The sequence below is a fragment of the Stegodyphus dumicola genome, chromosome 4 (genome assembly GCF_044657685.1).
Source record: "Stegodyphus dumicola isolate Sdum_Otavi_A_Nest chromosome 4, ASM4465768v1".
Classification (NCBI taxonomy): domain Eukaryota; kingdom Metazoa; phylum Arthropoda; class Arachnida; order Araneae; family Eresidae; genus Stegodyphus; species Stegodyphus dumicola.
In genome coordinates, this window is record NC_140771.1 from 51,631,580 (window position 1) to 51,650,057 (window position 18,478).

The window sequence follows — 18,478 nt, forward strand, 5'->3', positions numbered from 1 at the left end:
CAATCGAGCAGGAGAACAGCGCGGGAAAGTTGTAGACACATGCACAAATTTATCATGTCTCGTTGGCCACGGCTTACACCATGTTCTCGCAAGTGTGAACGGAATTCCTGTATTTTATGCCCTTATGACTACGCCTCTATGCCCTTTACGCCGCCGTCTGAACTCAGCCTAATACTTGTTTAAGATGAAATTTCATGGACTTCACATTAGATTCCCGCAAGCCACTGAAGTGAGGAGATGTTGGAGGATTAAATAACCAAGTTATACCTTCTGAGGTAATGTAGTTACATACTTCACTGCTTTTCTCAATGCGAGCTGCATTTTTATAAATATCCTTCAGTTCCTTACTAGGACCTTTGAAGTTAGTTGCACAGTCACTCGAAATTTCAGATGGTTTCCCTCGTCGGGCGATAAATCTTTTTAGAGCTGCTAAAAACGTTGAAGTTGACATATCATTGACTAACTCCAGGTGTACAGCTTTTGTTAAGAAACACACAAAAATGGATACATAACACTTGAATGTTTTAGCTGTTCTTCCAACTTGGAACTTAATTGAATAATGACCAGCATAATCAACACCGGTGGCTGCAAAAGGTCTTGTTGGTTAAACTCTGGGCGAGAGTAAATCATCTATTATCAGGGTCACAGTCTTGCCTCGATTTCTAATACAAGGAATACATCTGTGAATTATCTTTCTCACTACACTTCTCACCGAAAGAATCCAAAACTGCCTTCGAAATAAGATTCTTGGACAATTTTTAGCACTCTTTTTGTAGCTAATCTAAGCTTATTGGTTGTCAAAAAACCTCTCAAACGATTTTTGGATGAGTTTCAACAGTTGTAAATGAATCTTGGGCATAAAGCAACTATACGACCTAATTTTGTCCAAGATGATTACTGTTTAAAAATTTTCCTTTACTATACAAGATGCTGAAATGCGCACTTTTCTCTCCTCTGTACAAACTCCTTCGCAATCTACATCAGCACGAAGATGTTCGCTGTCAGGACATGTTTCGAAATCTTGTGAATATAACCGAGCAGGTCCCATGAACCATCGGTTACAATTCAGAAATTCGGCTGGAAACATTCCTCTTGTACCTGAATCAGCTGGGTTCAGCTTTTCATTGATATGGTTCCACCTTACATGAGGAATTGTGTTTTGTATTTTGGCAACGCGGTTTTCAACAAAGGGAACCCAAAGGTATGGTTCTGCAGAAATTTAGGACAGTACAACAGTTGAATCTATCCATGCCAAAACATGTTCTAACACTTGCTAGAGTTGATTTACTAGACTTTTGCACTCTTCAGTGTTTTGAGCACCTACCAAACAATCATTTACAAAACATTTTGAAGTACAGCCTTGGAAGTTAAAGGCTAGTTATTCTGCTCATCATAGGTAAGTTGGTTTAATGCACGAGTAGCCAAATATGGGGCGGAGGCAGTGCCTTATGTGACAGTATTAAGTCAAAATTCTTGACACTTGGATTGTCCCGCCAAAATATTCTTTGAAAGTCTATAGCTTCTTCATTAACTAGAATTTATCTAAACATTTTCATAATATCAGCTGTGACAACTATTGGGTAACATCTGAATTTGATCAAAACTGGAAACAGCTCTTGTTGTATTCTAGGACCTATGATCAATATGTCATTAAGAGATAGTCCTGATGAAGACTTACTAGTAGCATTAAAAACCACTTGTATTTTGCTCCTAGAGCACGATTCCTTAATTACTGCATGATGTGGCATGTAGTATGCCTGACTTGGCGAGTCTGAACTTTGAACTGGTTCCATGTGCCCAAGATTTAAGTATTCCTTCATGAATTGTTTATACATCTCATATGTATAAGGGGATCTTAAGAGTAGATTTAACAAAGCACTCTCTAAATATTTAAATCTTTATATAGTAAGATTTGTAGAATTACCCAACCTTGAAGGGTTATCTTTAAATGGAAGTTTCACTACATAACAACCATTTTGATCATGGAAGTGTATTGTTTTAAAAGAATTCTTCACATTTTTGATCTTCACTAGAGATGCTTCAGGAATGGAGTCTAAAGACCAAAATCTTTCAACTAATATACAGTGATTTGAATCATTAGTAATAGTGTTCCCGGATATGATCCAACCCAACTGAGAACAAATTGCAATGATTGTCCTCTCTTTATGATGTCTCCCTTAAGCACGGTAAAAAATACAATTACACAAAACAAAATATCAATAGGTTTTCTTTCATAGAACATAGGATCAGCTAAGACTAGATCATCAAAATGATTTGCAATTTGAGAAAGAAGCAACATGTTAGGCACATCTGACGTTATCTTTGGAATCACGAATGTGTATTTTCGAAATTTTGGAGTTTGACTCAAAGTGCAGGATAAAGATGAATTCCACTTCTCCACTTGTTACAGTGTTGAGTGAACTAATGCACGACTTCGATTTTTTTGTTAAGTCTACTCACTTAAGTTTTTTGACACACTCTTTACTTATCAAGCTGGCTCTACTGCCGTAGTCTAGTAAAGCTCTGCAAGGGATGGCTTTACCATTGGAATCACTAACTTTAATGACAGCAGTACACAGTAAAACACGTTTTGCTTCACCTTTAGAATAATTAAATTGTCCTGTACATGTTGTCACATTTTTAACGACTTCATTCTGTGGTAAGAACACTTCAGCTAGAGGGAAGAGTGAGGGCATTTGTTTTGGTTTCTCATTTTCACTAGTTTTGGGATTTTGGTCAAAATGAAGAACAGTATGATGAGGCAACTTACACGTCATACATTTGTGTAAACTGTAACAATTTTTCACTAAATGAGGCTGAGGAGATAAACAAAACAAAGTTTGTGTTTTTTAAAAAATTCAATTCTTTTTTGGACACTTAAGTTTAAAAACCTACCACATTTGTTGAGAGAATAATCTTCCTTGCACATTATGCAACTGTTTCTACTCTACACTCGAAAAGATACTTTGGAATTAGAAAATTTCATAAGATCTTTAGATTAGTTTCTACTGTTCTGAGGGGTTCTAGCGTGGTCTTTTAAAAACTCGAGTAAAGTATCTAATTCATCTTTTTTTAAAGTTTTTTCCCACCAAAATTTTATGTTTTTATCTAATTTCTCAGTTATCAGATAAACAAAAAGAACATCAGAAACTTCTAGCTTAAGAGTTCTCAAGGAATCTACACATTCATTCACTACATCAACACAATGTAAAATAGCTTGAGCTGAATCAGAAACATTTGGCAAATTAAACATTTTATGGATTAATGCATTAGCTAATTCTCTTTTATTATAATAGCATTTCTGTAAAAGTTGCAATGCTATATCATAATAAGCATCAGAAATAGTGTTACGTTGTTTTCTTCCTTCACGTTCATACGGGTCGTAGATTTGGAGTGAATAACGATGACACTTGATGAAGTATCGAAACACACTTTATTGGCCAGTGTTATCAGGACAGCTCCCAAACACTTTTACAGTCATCCAAGATCTATTATAAACACGCTGGAACAATTAGCGACACAGCTTTCATGCTGTTAGGCAATAATGGTGGAGACAGCTTACTGTGCCTGTATATTTCGTAACAATAGGAATAAAATCCTATAATAGACAGAGCCTTTTTTTTTTGCAAGAAATCTTGCAAAGCACCAGACTACAGCTCCTGACTTTACTTGGTCATTCTCGGAACTCCACGTGTTCTCGAGACTCTCCACGCTACAGCATGCGATGCACTCGACGATACACAGAGCACAGCTCCAAACTCTTCGGTTAAGTTGTTCCCGGAGCTCAACACACTCTCTCGATAATGCACTAACCACGATACGTTAAGAGACTCTTTCGATACACTTGACGACCCACCTGCCCGACTGTCAACTCTACCAACTCTGCACTGGCTGACTAACTATCTCGGACTCTATGCAAGGCACACTCCCACTAACTGACTGCAGACCAGCAGGGTTTATATAGCTTTCGGCTTGTGTTCAAGAACATTCTGGGCTAAACTGGTAAGAATTCATTCCAGAAGATTCTCCATCCGTCCTAGTATACCACCAATTTTTGTTGCCAAATGGGCGATTCCTCTCCAGATGTGGCAACCCTGCCTTCCCTTGCCATTTTATGGCAACCCTAAAACTGCTTTGCAGAGAAGCCATCCTACTGCGCCTGTACATTTCGTAACAATAGGAATAAAATCCAATAATAGACAGCCTTTTTTTTTTTTTGCAAGAAATCTTGCAGAAGCAAGAAGTATTGAAACTTCTGACATTTGGAAATATTCGGATTGTTATCTACACTTGCCTTAAAAAAATCATAGAAACTAATCCACTCTATCTTTTCCCTTGTAAAGGAAGAAAGTTCTAATTTTGGTAATCGAACGTCGAATGAATTTACTTTTGCTGCACTACTTGTTTCGATAATAGAATCACTGGAAAGTTTCTGTAACTTTTTATTTGTAGTTATCCATAATTCATCTAAAGTTTCTTGTATTGTTTGTTGTTCCATTTCTAATTATTAGTAAAGATTCTGAAGGAGAAGGAAATTGATATAAATTAGCCAAAATGTCAGGGAAAGCTTCAAATTAAAAAGATGCATAAATATTGTTGCATTCTTTCATACTTCTGATACCAGTTGTTGCGTTATTTTCTTCCTTCACGTTCGTACAGGGTTCGTATGGATTTGGAGTGAATAATGACGACACTACTTGATGAAGTATCGAAACACGCTTTATTAGCCAGTATTGTCAGGACAGCTCCAAAACACGTTTTATAGTCGTCGAAGATCTACTATTAACATGCTGACATGATCAGTGACACAGCCTTCAGGTTATCAGGCTATCACGGTAGAAACAGCTTCCTGCAAAGCAGCCGACTCTGCTTGGTCATTCTTGGAACTCTATGTACTCTCGAGACTCTCCACGCTACAACTCGCAATGCACTCGACGACACACGAGCACAGCTCTTGACTCTTCGGTTCAGTCTTTCCCGGAGATCAACACGCTCTCTCGACGATGCACTAACAGACTCCTTCGGTGGACTCGATGACCCACTCGGCACTCGCTGCCCGGCTGTCAACTCGATTGACTCCGCAGGGATTGACTCGCTAGACGAGACACACTCACTCTCGATGAGAGAGACACTACTACTGACTGCGGACCAGCAGGGTTTTTATAGCTTTCGGCTTGTGTTCCGGAACATTCTGGGGTAAACCGGTTAGAATTTGTTCCAGATGGTCCTCCAACCGTCCATGGTATATCGTCAATTTTGTGTCCAAATGGGCGATTTCTCATCAAATGTGGCAACTGTGCCTTCCTTGCTATTTTATGGCAACCCTAAAACTGCTTTGCAGAGAAGCCATCTCACCGCACCTATACATTTCGTAACAATATTATGTAGTGTATGTTTTTTTAATTTTTAATGTGTAATTATCTTAATTTGTTTAAGAATCAATGTCATAAATTACATGTATTTTAAACTGTGAAATGTTATTAGATTGGAATTTTAATAGTGTGTTTTTATCAAATATTTAAAAAATAAATAAATAAAATTTAATAATGGTGATGTAATTCTTTAATGACTAAGGGTATCTAACTATCTTATTTAATTATTTGTAACTAACTGCTCACCCTTAAAAGTTAGCTCTGCTTATTATAGCGTTTTATTAATCCTTACCATGGTCATAAGATACAGCATAAAAGTGTAAAAATTAATATAAAACTTATGTTTTGTATCTAGTGAGACTTAAAATAATACAAAACAAATTGTCACATCTACTGCATTAGTGGCGTATTGGAAGCTGAAAGTATATTAACTGGGTTACAACCCCAGAAACTCTACATAAAGCTATGAAATTAACTGTGTCAGACAAACAGCACACATCTAACTTTCAAAACTTACTAACCATGTGTACAGCAGGCTTTCAGGTTTATTCTGATTAGGAGGTCTCTCCCTAGGCAAGCAGTAGTGCAGGCAACAACCAGTCTTCTGTTACGAATCTTGCTGATTATGATTTTGCTTGTCATTTTAACCTATGCCGTTTGACTTAAAGTCTACATGCTAAACCTCTTTACTAAAGTCTTATCTTTTACATCTAGACTGAGCAGGTACGTGATAAAATGAAACATAAAAGAAAAAATCAGCATAAAGCTATTAGCAAAATGTAAATAAAATGCCACTAATCTTCTTTCAAATATGTCCAAGTGTTACAAGTGGGAAATATTTAATGCTACTTGATAAATTTTATAAAGTTGATTTTATTATCATATTTGTTTTATAATTATGTTTAATAATAATACATCATACTTACAGATCTAATTTATTCGTAGAATGGTATTTCAAAAGTGAAGTTTAGGTATAGATAATATCTTTAATTGAATTTATTCAGCTCTCATTTACTGATAGGTCTAAGGTATTAATTTTTTTCAGTAATGGTTCTTAAAAGTATTTAATTTCCATGTGCAGAAATGTGTATGAATCATATGAAAGATAAAAAAATATGTAGAGAAATTTGTTTCTGCATGTTTCTACAGTACAAAGTCCATTATCCGGAATGATCTATAATCCGAACCTCAAAGCCACAAACTTTTTTTTTTGGGGTATGCTTTACGCATATGCGTTTAATGTATAATGGACAGTATATGCTAGGCTAAAATTATCTTTACTGATTCTAAGGTATTTCAGTTAATGTTGCAGATTGCACTGTTTCTTAATCTTCTAATTGGATCTGGCTTACTATTTTTTTTGCAGACTGTTAAAGCAATTTTATAAAAATTAAGCTTGAACTTTCGATTATATCAAAAAGAGTTTCCAATTCTGGAGTTGCCAAAGTATCTGCAAAGCGAAAGCATGTTTCGATGTCCATCAAACAAAAAGTGGAATTGCTTCAAAAATATGGATAAAGGCATATCCGTCTCAAAATTATGCGAGGAGTATGACATTGGAAAGTCAACTATATATGACATAAGCAAAATGAAAAAGCAACTTTTTTGAATTTTTTTGTAGATTCTGACACCCCACTTAATAAAGTAAACAAATGAATATTAAGCTTTTTTTTTTTTTTTTTTTTGTAAATTTTGATACCCTTTAGATCAGTGGTGAGCAAACTAGGGGTCACCAGAAGTTTTTTGGCGGTCGCCAAATTTTTATGAAATGCATTATGCCTGCATGCTGCATACCATATAGTGTACATATAAAGAGTGAAGCGCCATCACTCACTGTTTAATTGCAATTTCATGCTGTCTGCTCTTTCTTTGACCGTAATGCGTAATGTATGTAAAGTGTGATGACGCAAGTTTTTCACTCTGGTAGATAGCGCCCTCTTCACGGTAATTCGCCAGTTTTACTGAAAAGCACCTATTTGACTAACCGCAGGGAAAGGGGGAAAAATTCGCTTACGTGATCAGCCAATCAGATGGCGAGGTACGCGGTGTATCTGATAGTCAGAGTGAAGACGTGAAGTTTTCGCATGAAATTGTAGCATGTAGCAGTTGGCCTGCAATTGTTTTAGTTTATCCTCGAGTTTTATCATGTGACGTTGTGTAATTATGATTTTTTATATTTTTATCGGGCTTTGCTACTCTTTGTTATCAGGTATGTACTATCATTAGAGAAAGATCTCTGTGAATTTTATTAAATTTCTCGAAAAAAAATGATAAAATTTTATATATTATTTGTTTTAGTTTAAATAATTTAACCCCTATCTTCATAATGGATAAATGGGTAATACATACACCATGTACATCTTCAGCTAAAAAACGAACAAATACTGATGAGGAGTCGCAAAATAGTGAATTAAATGCCCGACCTAAAAAAATAAGAAAATACAATGAGGAATTTATTAAGTATAGTTTTACATTTTGTTTTGTTGATGATAAAGAACGACCAATATGTGTCATTTGCTACGAAAAATTAGCAAATGAGAGCATGAAATTAGTTAAATTAAAAAGGCACCTGGAAACTAAACATAAAGAACTTCAAAATAAACATGCTGATTTTTTTCAAAGATGAGCTGAAAATCTGAAAATTCAAAGTTCACATTTAAAGAAATTTACAACAATACCTCAGAAAGCATTATGAGCTTCTTAGTAGTTTCTTATCTAATGGGAAAAACAATGAAACCCCATACAATTGGAGAATCTCTTATCCTTCCTGCAGCAACTAAGATGGCATCAATTATGCATGGCGATAAATATGGAAATGAACTAAAAACAATACCATTATCAAGAGATACTGTATCTCGGCGGATTTCCGAAATGTCACGAAATATTGAGTCAGAAGTCATAAAACGCATACAAAATTCAACTGTATTTGCTTTATAACTGGACGAGACCACCAATATTACTAAAATGTCACAACTAATTATTTATATTAGGTTTATTTTAAATGAAGATATAACAGAAACATTTTTATGTTGCAAAAATTTGGAAGGAAAAACAACTGGAGAAAAAATATTCGAAGTAATAAATGAATATTTTGAAACAAAGTCCCTTACCTGGGCAAACTGTGTTGCGGTTTGTACTGATGGTGCTGCAGCATTAACAGGTTCGAATAAAGGGCTCAGCGTCTTAATTCAGAAGGTGCCGCCTCATATGGTATTTAATCACTGTATGATTCATCAGCAAGCTCTTGTTGCAAAAGATATGGATGAAGAGTTGCACAACATATTACAAGACACTGTTAGTTCAATTAACTACATTAAATGCAACAGCCACAACAGCCGTCTCTTTTCAATACTTTGCAATGAGATGGGCTCAACGTATGAGAGATTACTGTTACACACCGAAGTCAGATGGCTTTCACGTGGGAAAATACTACGACGGATATTTGATTTGAGAAATGAAGTGTACGTGTTTTTAATCGAAAAGAAACATAGATTGGCAAGTTATTATATCAATGAAGTTTGGCTCAGGAAGCTGAGCTATTTAGTTGATATTTTCGAAAAAACTTAACGACTTAAATTTGAGCTTTCAGGGTGTGAATTCAGCTATCAACTTCAGCCAGTAAAATTCAAGCTTTTAAGAATAAGCTTAGTCTCTGGCAAACTGAACTGAATAAAAACAACACCGACATGTTCCCTTGCTTTAACAATTTTATCAAGGAAAATAATATAGATATATTTACATTTAAAAACATCATTTCCAATCACATTGAAAAGTTAAAGGAAAATTTTTCGAGAAGATTCGAGGATTTTCCTGAAAACGATCTTGGTTGGATTCGTGATCCATTTTCCTTTGACATATGCAGTTCAACTCTTCAAATTAGTGAGAAAGAGCAATTGATAGATCTAATTAGTGATTATACTCTTCGAAATCAATTTAAGACTCAGCCTTGCCAAAAATTTTGGTTATCTGTGGAAAAACAATATCCCGTTTTATGCAAGAATGCCATCAGAGTGTTAGTACAATTTGCTTCAACGTATTTATGTGAAACAGGATTTAGCAAACTAGTTTCAATAAAAACTAAATACCGCTCACGTTTAAACCCTGAAGATGATATGCGAATTGCAATTAGCAACATACATCCAAACATCGATGAGATAATTAGAAACTTGCAGCCCCATACATCTCATTAAAGGGCAATTTACTGATTTTTGTGTTATAGAAAAAGTATTTTCTTAAAATTATAAATAAAATTAATATGAGTCAGATATGATGATGTTTTTATTCAATGAAACGAAAGAAATGCACGAAATATACATCGTATTTGTGAACATTTATCTCTAGGGGTAGCCAAAAATTTTCTCTCTACAAAAGGGGTCACAGTCGAAAAAAGTTTGTGCACCACTGCTTTAGATCATAATTGCTCTTTATTTCAATTGTATAATTTCTGCATGCCATCTTACCAGATTAAAATTGATGATCTATAATCCGAAAAAATCCCTAATCCTGACATAAAAAATCCTGACGTAAAAAGGCTTTCTTCAATTTCTGCTGTTTTGTTAGACCCACCAGTTTTACTGGAAGCTCTGTTTAGAAACTTTTTGCAGGTAGTGTTCCAATGTGTTACTGTTTTGACAGCCATATTTAGCTCATGTGTCTATTAATACTATATTCAGTACAAAGTCCGAAATCCGGACTCGTCAGGACTCCGGCTATTCCGGATTTGGGATTTTTCTGGATAATAGATCATCAGTTTAAATCTAGTAAGATGGCATGTAGAAATTATAAAATTAAAAATATGAAATCGCGATTTATGAAAAAATGAAGTATTTATGATCTAAATGTAATCTTTGAGTCTATGAGTATCATCAATAAAATCTGTTTTTAGCATATAGAAAGAAATTTTTGGTAAATTTTTCCTCGACAACATTTTTTAGCGCAACTGAAATCTGTAATCATCGCCAAGCGTAATGTCAACATAAAAGGTTAGCACATTCCTTTATTATTCAAATACTAACATAAAAAAATTGTTTGGGTATCACTACATGAGTCATTACTCATGTTGTCATGTTTTGATATACATGCGGTAATGAAAGGAAAGGTATTTCATGTTTTGATTTTCTTCTTTTCAGAGTTTTGTTGAAAAATGGATATTTGTTCTACCCTTACTTATTAGTTTCACGGAACCCAAAATTCAAATCATTGCTAGAGGTGCAGCAGTGGTACTAAAATGCAGCATTGAATTTAAAAAGAAATAGGCTTAATATGGAACTTAACCTAGTCAAGGAACGTAACCTTAGTTTGATGTAGGTCTTGATAAAATTCTGTTGATTTAAAGAGCAATCAGACACAGGTTTCTCTTCAAGAAGGGGAGAAAAAAAAAAAAAAAAATGCTGAACTGAGAATGTTTCTTGCCTAATTTTAAATTGTATTTTGACTGTTCTTTTATGCTGTTGTTGGCATAATCTAAATAACAATTTAGTAAAATTGAATATAGTTTGTTACAAAATGAGTACATTCTGTTTTATGCCTACTGAATTAACTCCTCTATATTTACATTGCTTTGAAGCTTATAGAATCATATATGTCTTCTATTACCTGCTTAAAGACCTGACTGAACAATTAGCTCATGGTATTTTTAAAATTGATAATTTTAAACTTTCCTGCTGCCATTGTAGTATATTTTCTGTTTTGTTTGCAGTGGTTCTTGCAAAACCACAAATACCTCTTATAGTGAAGAATTGTCTTTCTCATTTATCTCTGTATAATTAATTCAGTATGCTAAAAAAAATTTTACAATTAATATCATTATCTTTTTAATTGCAGGCTTCAGCATATTATTGCAATCATGATTTGTAAGTACATGTTTATTTTGCTTTATATTTATATGTAAAATCAGTTGCACATCATCATTTAAATTGAAAAATAAGTAAGAAAACTGATGCCTTTCTCTTATAATAAATAACAAGAATAGTTGTTATGCATTCTTTATAGAAAATTTTTAGGAAGCAAGATCTTATTTTATTTAATATATTGCTACTACTTAACATAAAAACTAAATATATAGCGTAGAGATTTTTTTTTTAAATTTTCTTTTTAAGGCATTGCAATTTCTGTTAAAAAGCTGGGGGAAGTAGAAAGGATATTGTTATAAAATAATTAATGTACATTTTATTAGTCAGTTGGTAAATATCCGGAATTTTAAAAAACTGTTCATATAGGTTTATGATGTTTTAAAACTCAAATTCATTGGTCATTTTTCGGTTATGTTCCTGCATTTCGTATTTCCCTTAGCTACAAACAATGTCCTACATTTATTTTGAAGGCTGCACAAATAAGTAAACAGGGTTCTCTTGCCATTGAAAAGTTCATTTTATGATATTTGAATTTATAAAAAATCCACAATAATATATTTTCTAGTTTATAACAGAAATTCTTAAAAGATTTGTATTCACATGAAAAATGTTATAAATCAAATGTGTCAATTAGTGTTTATATTTTGTGTAGTGGTTGAAGTAACTTATGACTTTAGGCTTAAGGCAATTTTCCTTGCAGAAAATAGATTTTGCCTTCCTTGTAGCAAATATTGGCAGAACTAGAAAGTTAAAACTAGCAGAAATTAAATAATTTAATTTAAAATGTTATATTAGTTAGTAATGTATTGTATAATGTATGCATTTTTTAATAAATAAAAATTGTATAATATGTATGTAATAGAGCCAATTTAGAATATGTAGTGTTGTTGTAGAAATATTCTTGGCATATATATTGAAGATTTTGCATTTTTGTTGATTGATCTTTTGAAAAAGAACACACTGGGAAGTCGAGGCTGATTAATAAATAATCATTTTTATTTCAAGGAACATATCGTTACGAAATGTAAAGGCACAATAAGATAGCTTCCCCGCAAAGCAGTTTTAGGGTTGCCACATTTGGCGAGAAATCACCCATGTGGCAGCAAAATTGGCGATATACCATGGACGGTTGGAGAACCTTCTGGAACGAATTCTTACCAATTTAGCCCACAATGTTCCCGAACACAAGCCGAAAGCTATATAAACCCTGCTGGTCCTCAGTCAGGGAGTGTGCTTCATCGAGAGGGAGAGTGTGCATCTCTCATCGAGTGAGTGTGTCTCGTCTAGCAAGTCAATCCCTGCAGAAGCGATCGCTTTGACAGCTGGCCAGCGTGTCCCGAGTGGGTCGTCGAGTCCACTGAAGGAGTCTGTTAGAGTATCACTGTTAGTGCATCGTCGAGAGAGCGTGTTGAGGTCCAGAAACGACTGAACCGAGAGTCAGGATCTGTGCATCACGAGTTGTAGCATGGAGAGTCTTGAGAGTACGTGGAGTTCTGAGAACGACCAAGCAGAGTCGGGTGCTTTGCAGTGAAGCTGTCTCCACCGTGATAGCCTGATAATCTGAAGGCTGTGTTGCTGATTGTGTCAGCGTGTTTATAGTAGTTTATCGACGACTGTAAAAACGTGTTTTGGAGCTGCCCTGATCAGTATTGGCTAAATGAAGTGTGTTTCGATACTTCATCAAGTAGTATTGTCATTTCACTCCAAATCCATATGAACCCCATACGAACTGATGTCAGAAGAAATAACGCAACAACTGGTGTCAGAAGTAAGAAAAGAAAAACTGTAACAATACTTTAGCCACAAAAAACTTGGTACTCTCAAAGAATTTACATTTTTTATAGCTTTGCATTAAGAAGAGAAGCAGCAAGTAGCAGTCTAGCTAGGCTGAAGTGTAGAAAGCAAGAGATTCGTGTTCAGGATGAAATCTTAACCTTTTACATGCCAATATTCCTTTTTTGGAACATCATGTTTAACATTTTTTAAAAAATAAATTATCCTATCTGTCAGTTTGAAAAAATTAGCATTTGTCATAGAAGGTATGATTGACCTTTTGACATTTTTCAAATATGAATATTTCAGCATAGAAAAATTTCTAAATATCAGCTTTTTTTACAATTTTTACGGTACTGAAGGGGAAAAAAAAATCGATACAATTCCTAAAAATTCAAATCCACCCAAAAATTTCCCCATCATACTTGCAAAGGACAAGTTTAGTGAGTTGATATAAGAAATTCAAATAATAACAAAAAATATTTCCTTAAGATTTTGTAAAAATGCAATGTTCCAAAAAAGGAACATTGGCGTGTAACTATATACAAAATTGGGGATATCACACGTATCTTTTTCTTTATTAGATTTGAATACATTACTTTCTGATAATATTAATGAAACTTTTCCTGAATTAAGTAATTTCAATCAAATTTTTTATAAATTTCTGCCACCTGCAGAGTTGCCAACTCTCCCGATTTAGGCGGGAGACTCCCGATTTTCGACCGCTCTCCCGCCAACCCGATTTACAATATATTTCTCCCGACTTTTTCTTATTCTTAATATTTCTCACGATTTTTATGGAACTTGGCTTAATACTTCGTTATATGAACAAAAAAAAAAAAAAAAAAAAAAAAAAAGTCATTTTGGACGTCTGAAAGCAACTGAATTTTCTCTAGATTATATCTAAAATGAAACCTTGCGAATCAGATGAGAATTTCTGCTTTGTGATTGACAGCATACGTATCCAGAAACTTCGTTCTCCAGTTGTCCAATGGGCATCGAGCTCCACTGCGTGTGATCTGGCATATATTAGCCAATGAGCACAAAGCAAGCTCAAGGCCGTTGGCCGTTCTTTGGATGTTCTTTCGCTATTTCGTTCATTTTGTCCTGAGTTGTGTGAGTACACGTGCCTTTAGGAAATAGTTTTAAAAATTATCGTCTTTTGATATGTCTGCGAGAAAGGTGAAATACTCGTGCACGTTTCAAAAATCGTACACAGTTGACTTTCCTTCCATTATTTCTTCAAGGAAATGTAATAAATTTGCGAGGTGTACCATCTGTCGTTGCGATTTTTCGATTTCGCTTGGTGGAAGGGCAGATGTTCTCAAACATGTGCGGTACACAAAAACACAAGGACAACATGAGTTGTTTTGAAAAAAACGAAAAATTAAATTTTTCTTCGGAAACAAAAGACCAAAAAGTGATTAATGCAGAATGTCTGTTCTCTGCCTTTTTACTGGAGCACAACCTGCCACTGAATGCATCGGATCACGCTGCAGCTTTATTTAGAAAAATGTTTCCTGATAGTGAAATCGCTAAGAAATACTCAAGTGCAAGGACCAAAACAGGTGCAATTGTTAAAGAAATGGGTTTGAAAAATAAATCTTCAGTTATTGATTGCATTAAAACAGGTCCATTCGGACTCTCTATGGATGGAAGCAATAATACCAATTCAAAACTGTATCCAATTGTTGTTTCTTTTTTTAATCCAGAGTCTTCAGAAATTGAGTGCAGTTTACTTTCTGTTCCCACTTTAGAAGGACATTCGACAGGCTTTAATATAGCACAGCTAATTATTAAAACTTTAAAATAAAATGCAGTCCCTCTGGATAATTGCTTAGCGCTTGATGCCGGTAATGCACCAGTAATGGTAGGCTGGAAGACTGGTGTTGCAGGCATCTTAAGAAAGGCAAATTCAGATTTGCAGATTATGAGGTGCACCTGTCACCTCTTAAATTTAGCAGCTGAAAAAGGGGCAGCTTCTTTACCATTAAATGTGGATGAACACATTGTTGATATTTATTATTATCTTGAAAGGAGTTCTAAAAGAAAGGAAAAATTGAAACAGTTCCAACAGCTGCATAATACTGAAATGAGAAAAATCTTGATTTTTTGTAATTTCTGCATCATTCAGCAATTCAACTGGCAGTTCTCAAAATAATACTGCAAAATATAAGCGTAAAGCTGATACAAATTTCTCTCAAAATAAAAAAAAAATAAAATAAAAAAAAAAAATTGCTTAACACACGAAACATTTTCCGATTCCTGTAAGTTTATCTTGTGAAGAACGAATATTTATGTTTTTTTCTTCGGACCTTAACAAAGCTTTTTGCTTTTTTTTTTCATTTTGCCATCATTCGATGTTCTGAACACAATTCTACAAAGCAGAATTCCATTAATTCATGTTTTGCAATCAAAGATTTATGATCTGTTTAAAGACATTTTATCAAAGTTTGTAAAACCAGTCTGTGTTTTGTGTTGTAATTCTATATATGATGTGATTTATGGTGAAACAGAAAATCAGAAGGAAGATGAAGATTTGGTAATAGGAGCTGCAACTACAAAAGCAGTGGAAGAACTTTCAGAAGAAGACAAAAATAAGTTTTATCTTCATGTTAGAAGTTACTTCTGTCGAGTATGTGATTAAACACTACATAAATTTCCAGTCAACGATGAAGTGATTTTGCATGCTAAAGTTGCTAATGTTTCTGCTCTAGCAAATGCATCTTTTTTTGATATAAGGTACTTTTTGAACAGATTTCCTGTGTTACTTCGCTTAGTCATGAAAGATGGTGATATTGATGTTGCTACTGATATATTGCAGTCGCAATTTTGCAGTTTACAATTAGAAAACTTGAATGAAGTTATAAAATCAGCTAGGATTGACACCCAGTGGAGGTTAATTGGAAAATTGAAAGGTGCTGATGGAATTTTAAAATATAGTGAACTCTGTAGAATTATGTTGGCCATCTTGACAGTTCCCCATAGTTATGCAGAGTGTGAGAGGATTTTCAGTGTTGTTACGAAAACGTGGACTAAATTTAGATCTAATATTAGTGATGACACATTAGAAAAACTTTTATTAGCAAAAGCAGGCCTACGTGGCAATTGCTATGAACAAAATTATGAAGTTTCTTTCTTAACGAGAGCAAAATCTGCCACTGTCCATAACATTTGTATGAAAACTGATTAAAGTGCCTTTTTTTTTTTTTTTTAAACGATGAAAGTAATAAAAATGTTTTTTATGTCTAAGGTATTTTTGTTTTGCTTGCATTTAAGACTTAGTAACTATTTAAAGTTAATTCATTATTAAAAACTATATTTTTATCATTTAAAAAATATTTTTAACATTGTGAAAAATGTCCTGATTTCTTAAAAAAATCTCCTGATTTTTGAGTGTCATAGGTTGGCAAGTATGCACCTGATTACATAGAAAATTTAGCAAAACTTTCAGAACAGTATGCCCTACAAAATGAAGACTCTTTGGATGTCAACGCAAATAACATTTGGCAGTTTCATGAATTGCTATTATTTAGTAGCTACCACTCAGTACCTGTTGAAAATTCATTTTGGAGCTCTCGGGAAGATTTGAATATCCTACTTGAATGCTCAGAAATAAATTTTGGATGTTAAAAAAGTATTTCCTTGTTGTTGATAATACTAAATTGGAACCAGGTAATAAATAAGGGAAAAATCTCTCTCTTTTATGAAGAGAATGGGAAAAAAATTCATCAGTTTGGATTTTTCTATGAAAATCTGTGTGTCAATGATTCCATGGTCCATAATACGGACATCATTCTGCTAAGATGTTCATACATGGAAAACCAGTTTGCTTTCGTTTCAAAGTTAGGATGCTCTACTCTGCAAGTGGTTGTCATTATGCTCTGTCCATTTACAGTGGAAAAGCTTAAAAAATAAAAATTTGCCGCTTTGATCAAAAATTTTCTCCGAACTATTATCTTTTTTGAGAATCCAGAGAAACACAAATTATTTTTCAGTAACTTTTTTACAACATACAGTCTGCTGACAGATTTATCTAACAAAGGCGTTAAGGCAGTTGGCACAGTACAAGATTCTAGAATGGAACAATATCCTCTTAAAACAGCAAAAGAAATGTTGAAATTTCTATATTGAGAATTTGATGTGGATAAGTTTATATGTGTCGTTGCAACAATAGTTCTGTTGTGACTATTGCATCAAATTTTATCACTCGCCAACAACCATTAGGAAGAGCAAAAAGGTATGTCCAAGCTAAAAAAAATCCAACCTTACATTACAAAATTAGATATAATGAAGGAGTGAATGGAGTACTCTGTTGTACTGTTGTACTGGAAGTTATCGACCAAAATTTCGCAGCAAAAAAGAGTACTAGAACTTATCTATCAATGCATTGAATATGGTTGTGGTTGCTGGGTGGATCTTACACACTAATTTACACCAAAACACTACATTAGAAATGACTGATGTGAATTTTAGAAGAGAAAGTACTTTGAATTTGCTTTGAGCGAAACCTAAAATTCACATTATACCTGGATCCCATGCCCATCAGTCGACATCTGCAAGAAAATTATTCACATTATGTAGTTACATCAGTACAAGGGTATTGTGTAGTGTGCCAAAAAAACACTACAAGCATGTGTTTTGAATGCCAAAAAAAAAAAAAAGGCTCCACGTGCACTGCTTCCAGCAATATCATGGACACTGAAGAAACAGCTAAAAAGGATTATAAAAAATTAGTTTCTTAGAATGTTTTATATTTTTTGTGCTGCTGTTTAAAATCCCACATGCCTTCTAAATAATAGAATATTTTATTTTTTATTGGTAAGGTATTTTACATTTTTAAAATTACATTTATTCCTATATATATATATATATATATATTGTTAGTCAAGCTTGTGTAAGTGTAAAATTGTTTTTATTGTTTCTTTTTATACTTTTTGCATTGCATTGTTTTAAAAATATCATGCTAATTAAAAATTATGTAACTTTTTAATGAATTTTACTTAAATTTTAGTAATTTCACATCAAATTATTCATTAAACGATTATTACAACATAAAAAAGATAAAAGACGGTGTTACATGCCAATGTTCCAAAAATGAAACATCCAGGAAATCATAGACAGAAATTTCTTCACAGCAATTTTTTTTATTTAGTAGTCTTTATGGGTATACTCTAATATGAATTTGATGAATTACTTGTGTCTGTTATTCCTGGATCATAGTGCGGTGTGTAAAAGGTTAATTCAGAATGAATTAGTTTTTATTTTCAGTGCATTTGATTGAATAATTAATAGTACTATAAAACATTATTGGCTGTTTGAATTTTAGTTTCATTTGTATCACCATTGTTATGTATAATGTTATGTTACGGTGAAACACTGAAATCTGGAGAATGTCGACTTTCACCGGTGAATGTCAACATTTACATAGTCGCTTGATGTATGTCCGAAATATTTTCCAAATACTCTTATTTCTGACTT

The 18,478-nt window shown here is 33.8% G+C and overlaps 1 protein-coding gene across 2 annotated transcripts in view; it reads left to right on the forward strand.

Annotated features, from left to right (window-relative positions):
- LOC146997543 (uncharacterized) overlaps positions 1–18,478 on the forward strand; it is a 72,992-nt gene that overhangs the window by 15,096 nt on the left and 39,418 nt on the right. For both annotated transcript variants that reach the window (XM_085814851.1, XM_085814852.1), the window contains one exon: positions 11,196–11,224. In XM_085814851.1, the coding sequence (XP_085670977.1) occupies positions 11,196–11,224 (29 nt within the window). The remainder of the gene's footprint in view (positions 1–11,195; positions 11,225–18,478) is intronic.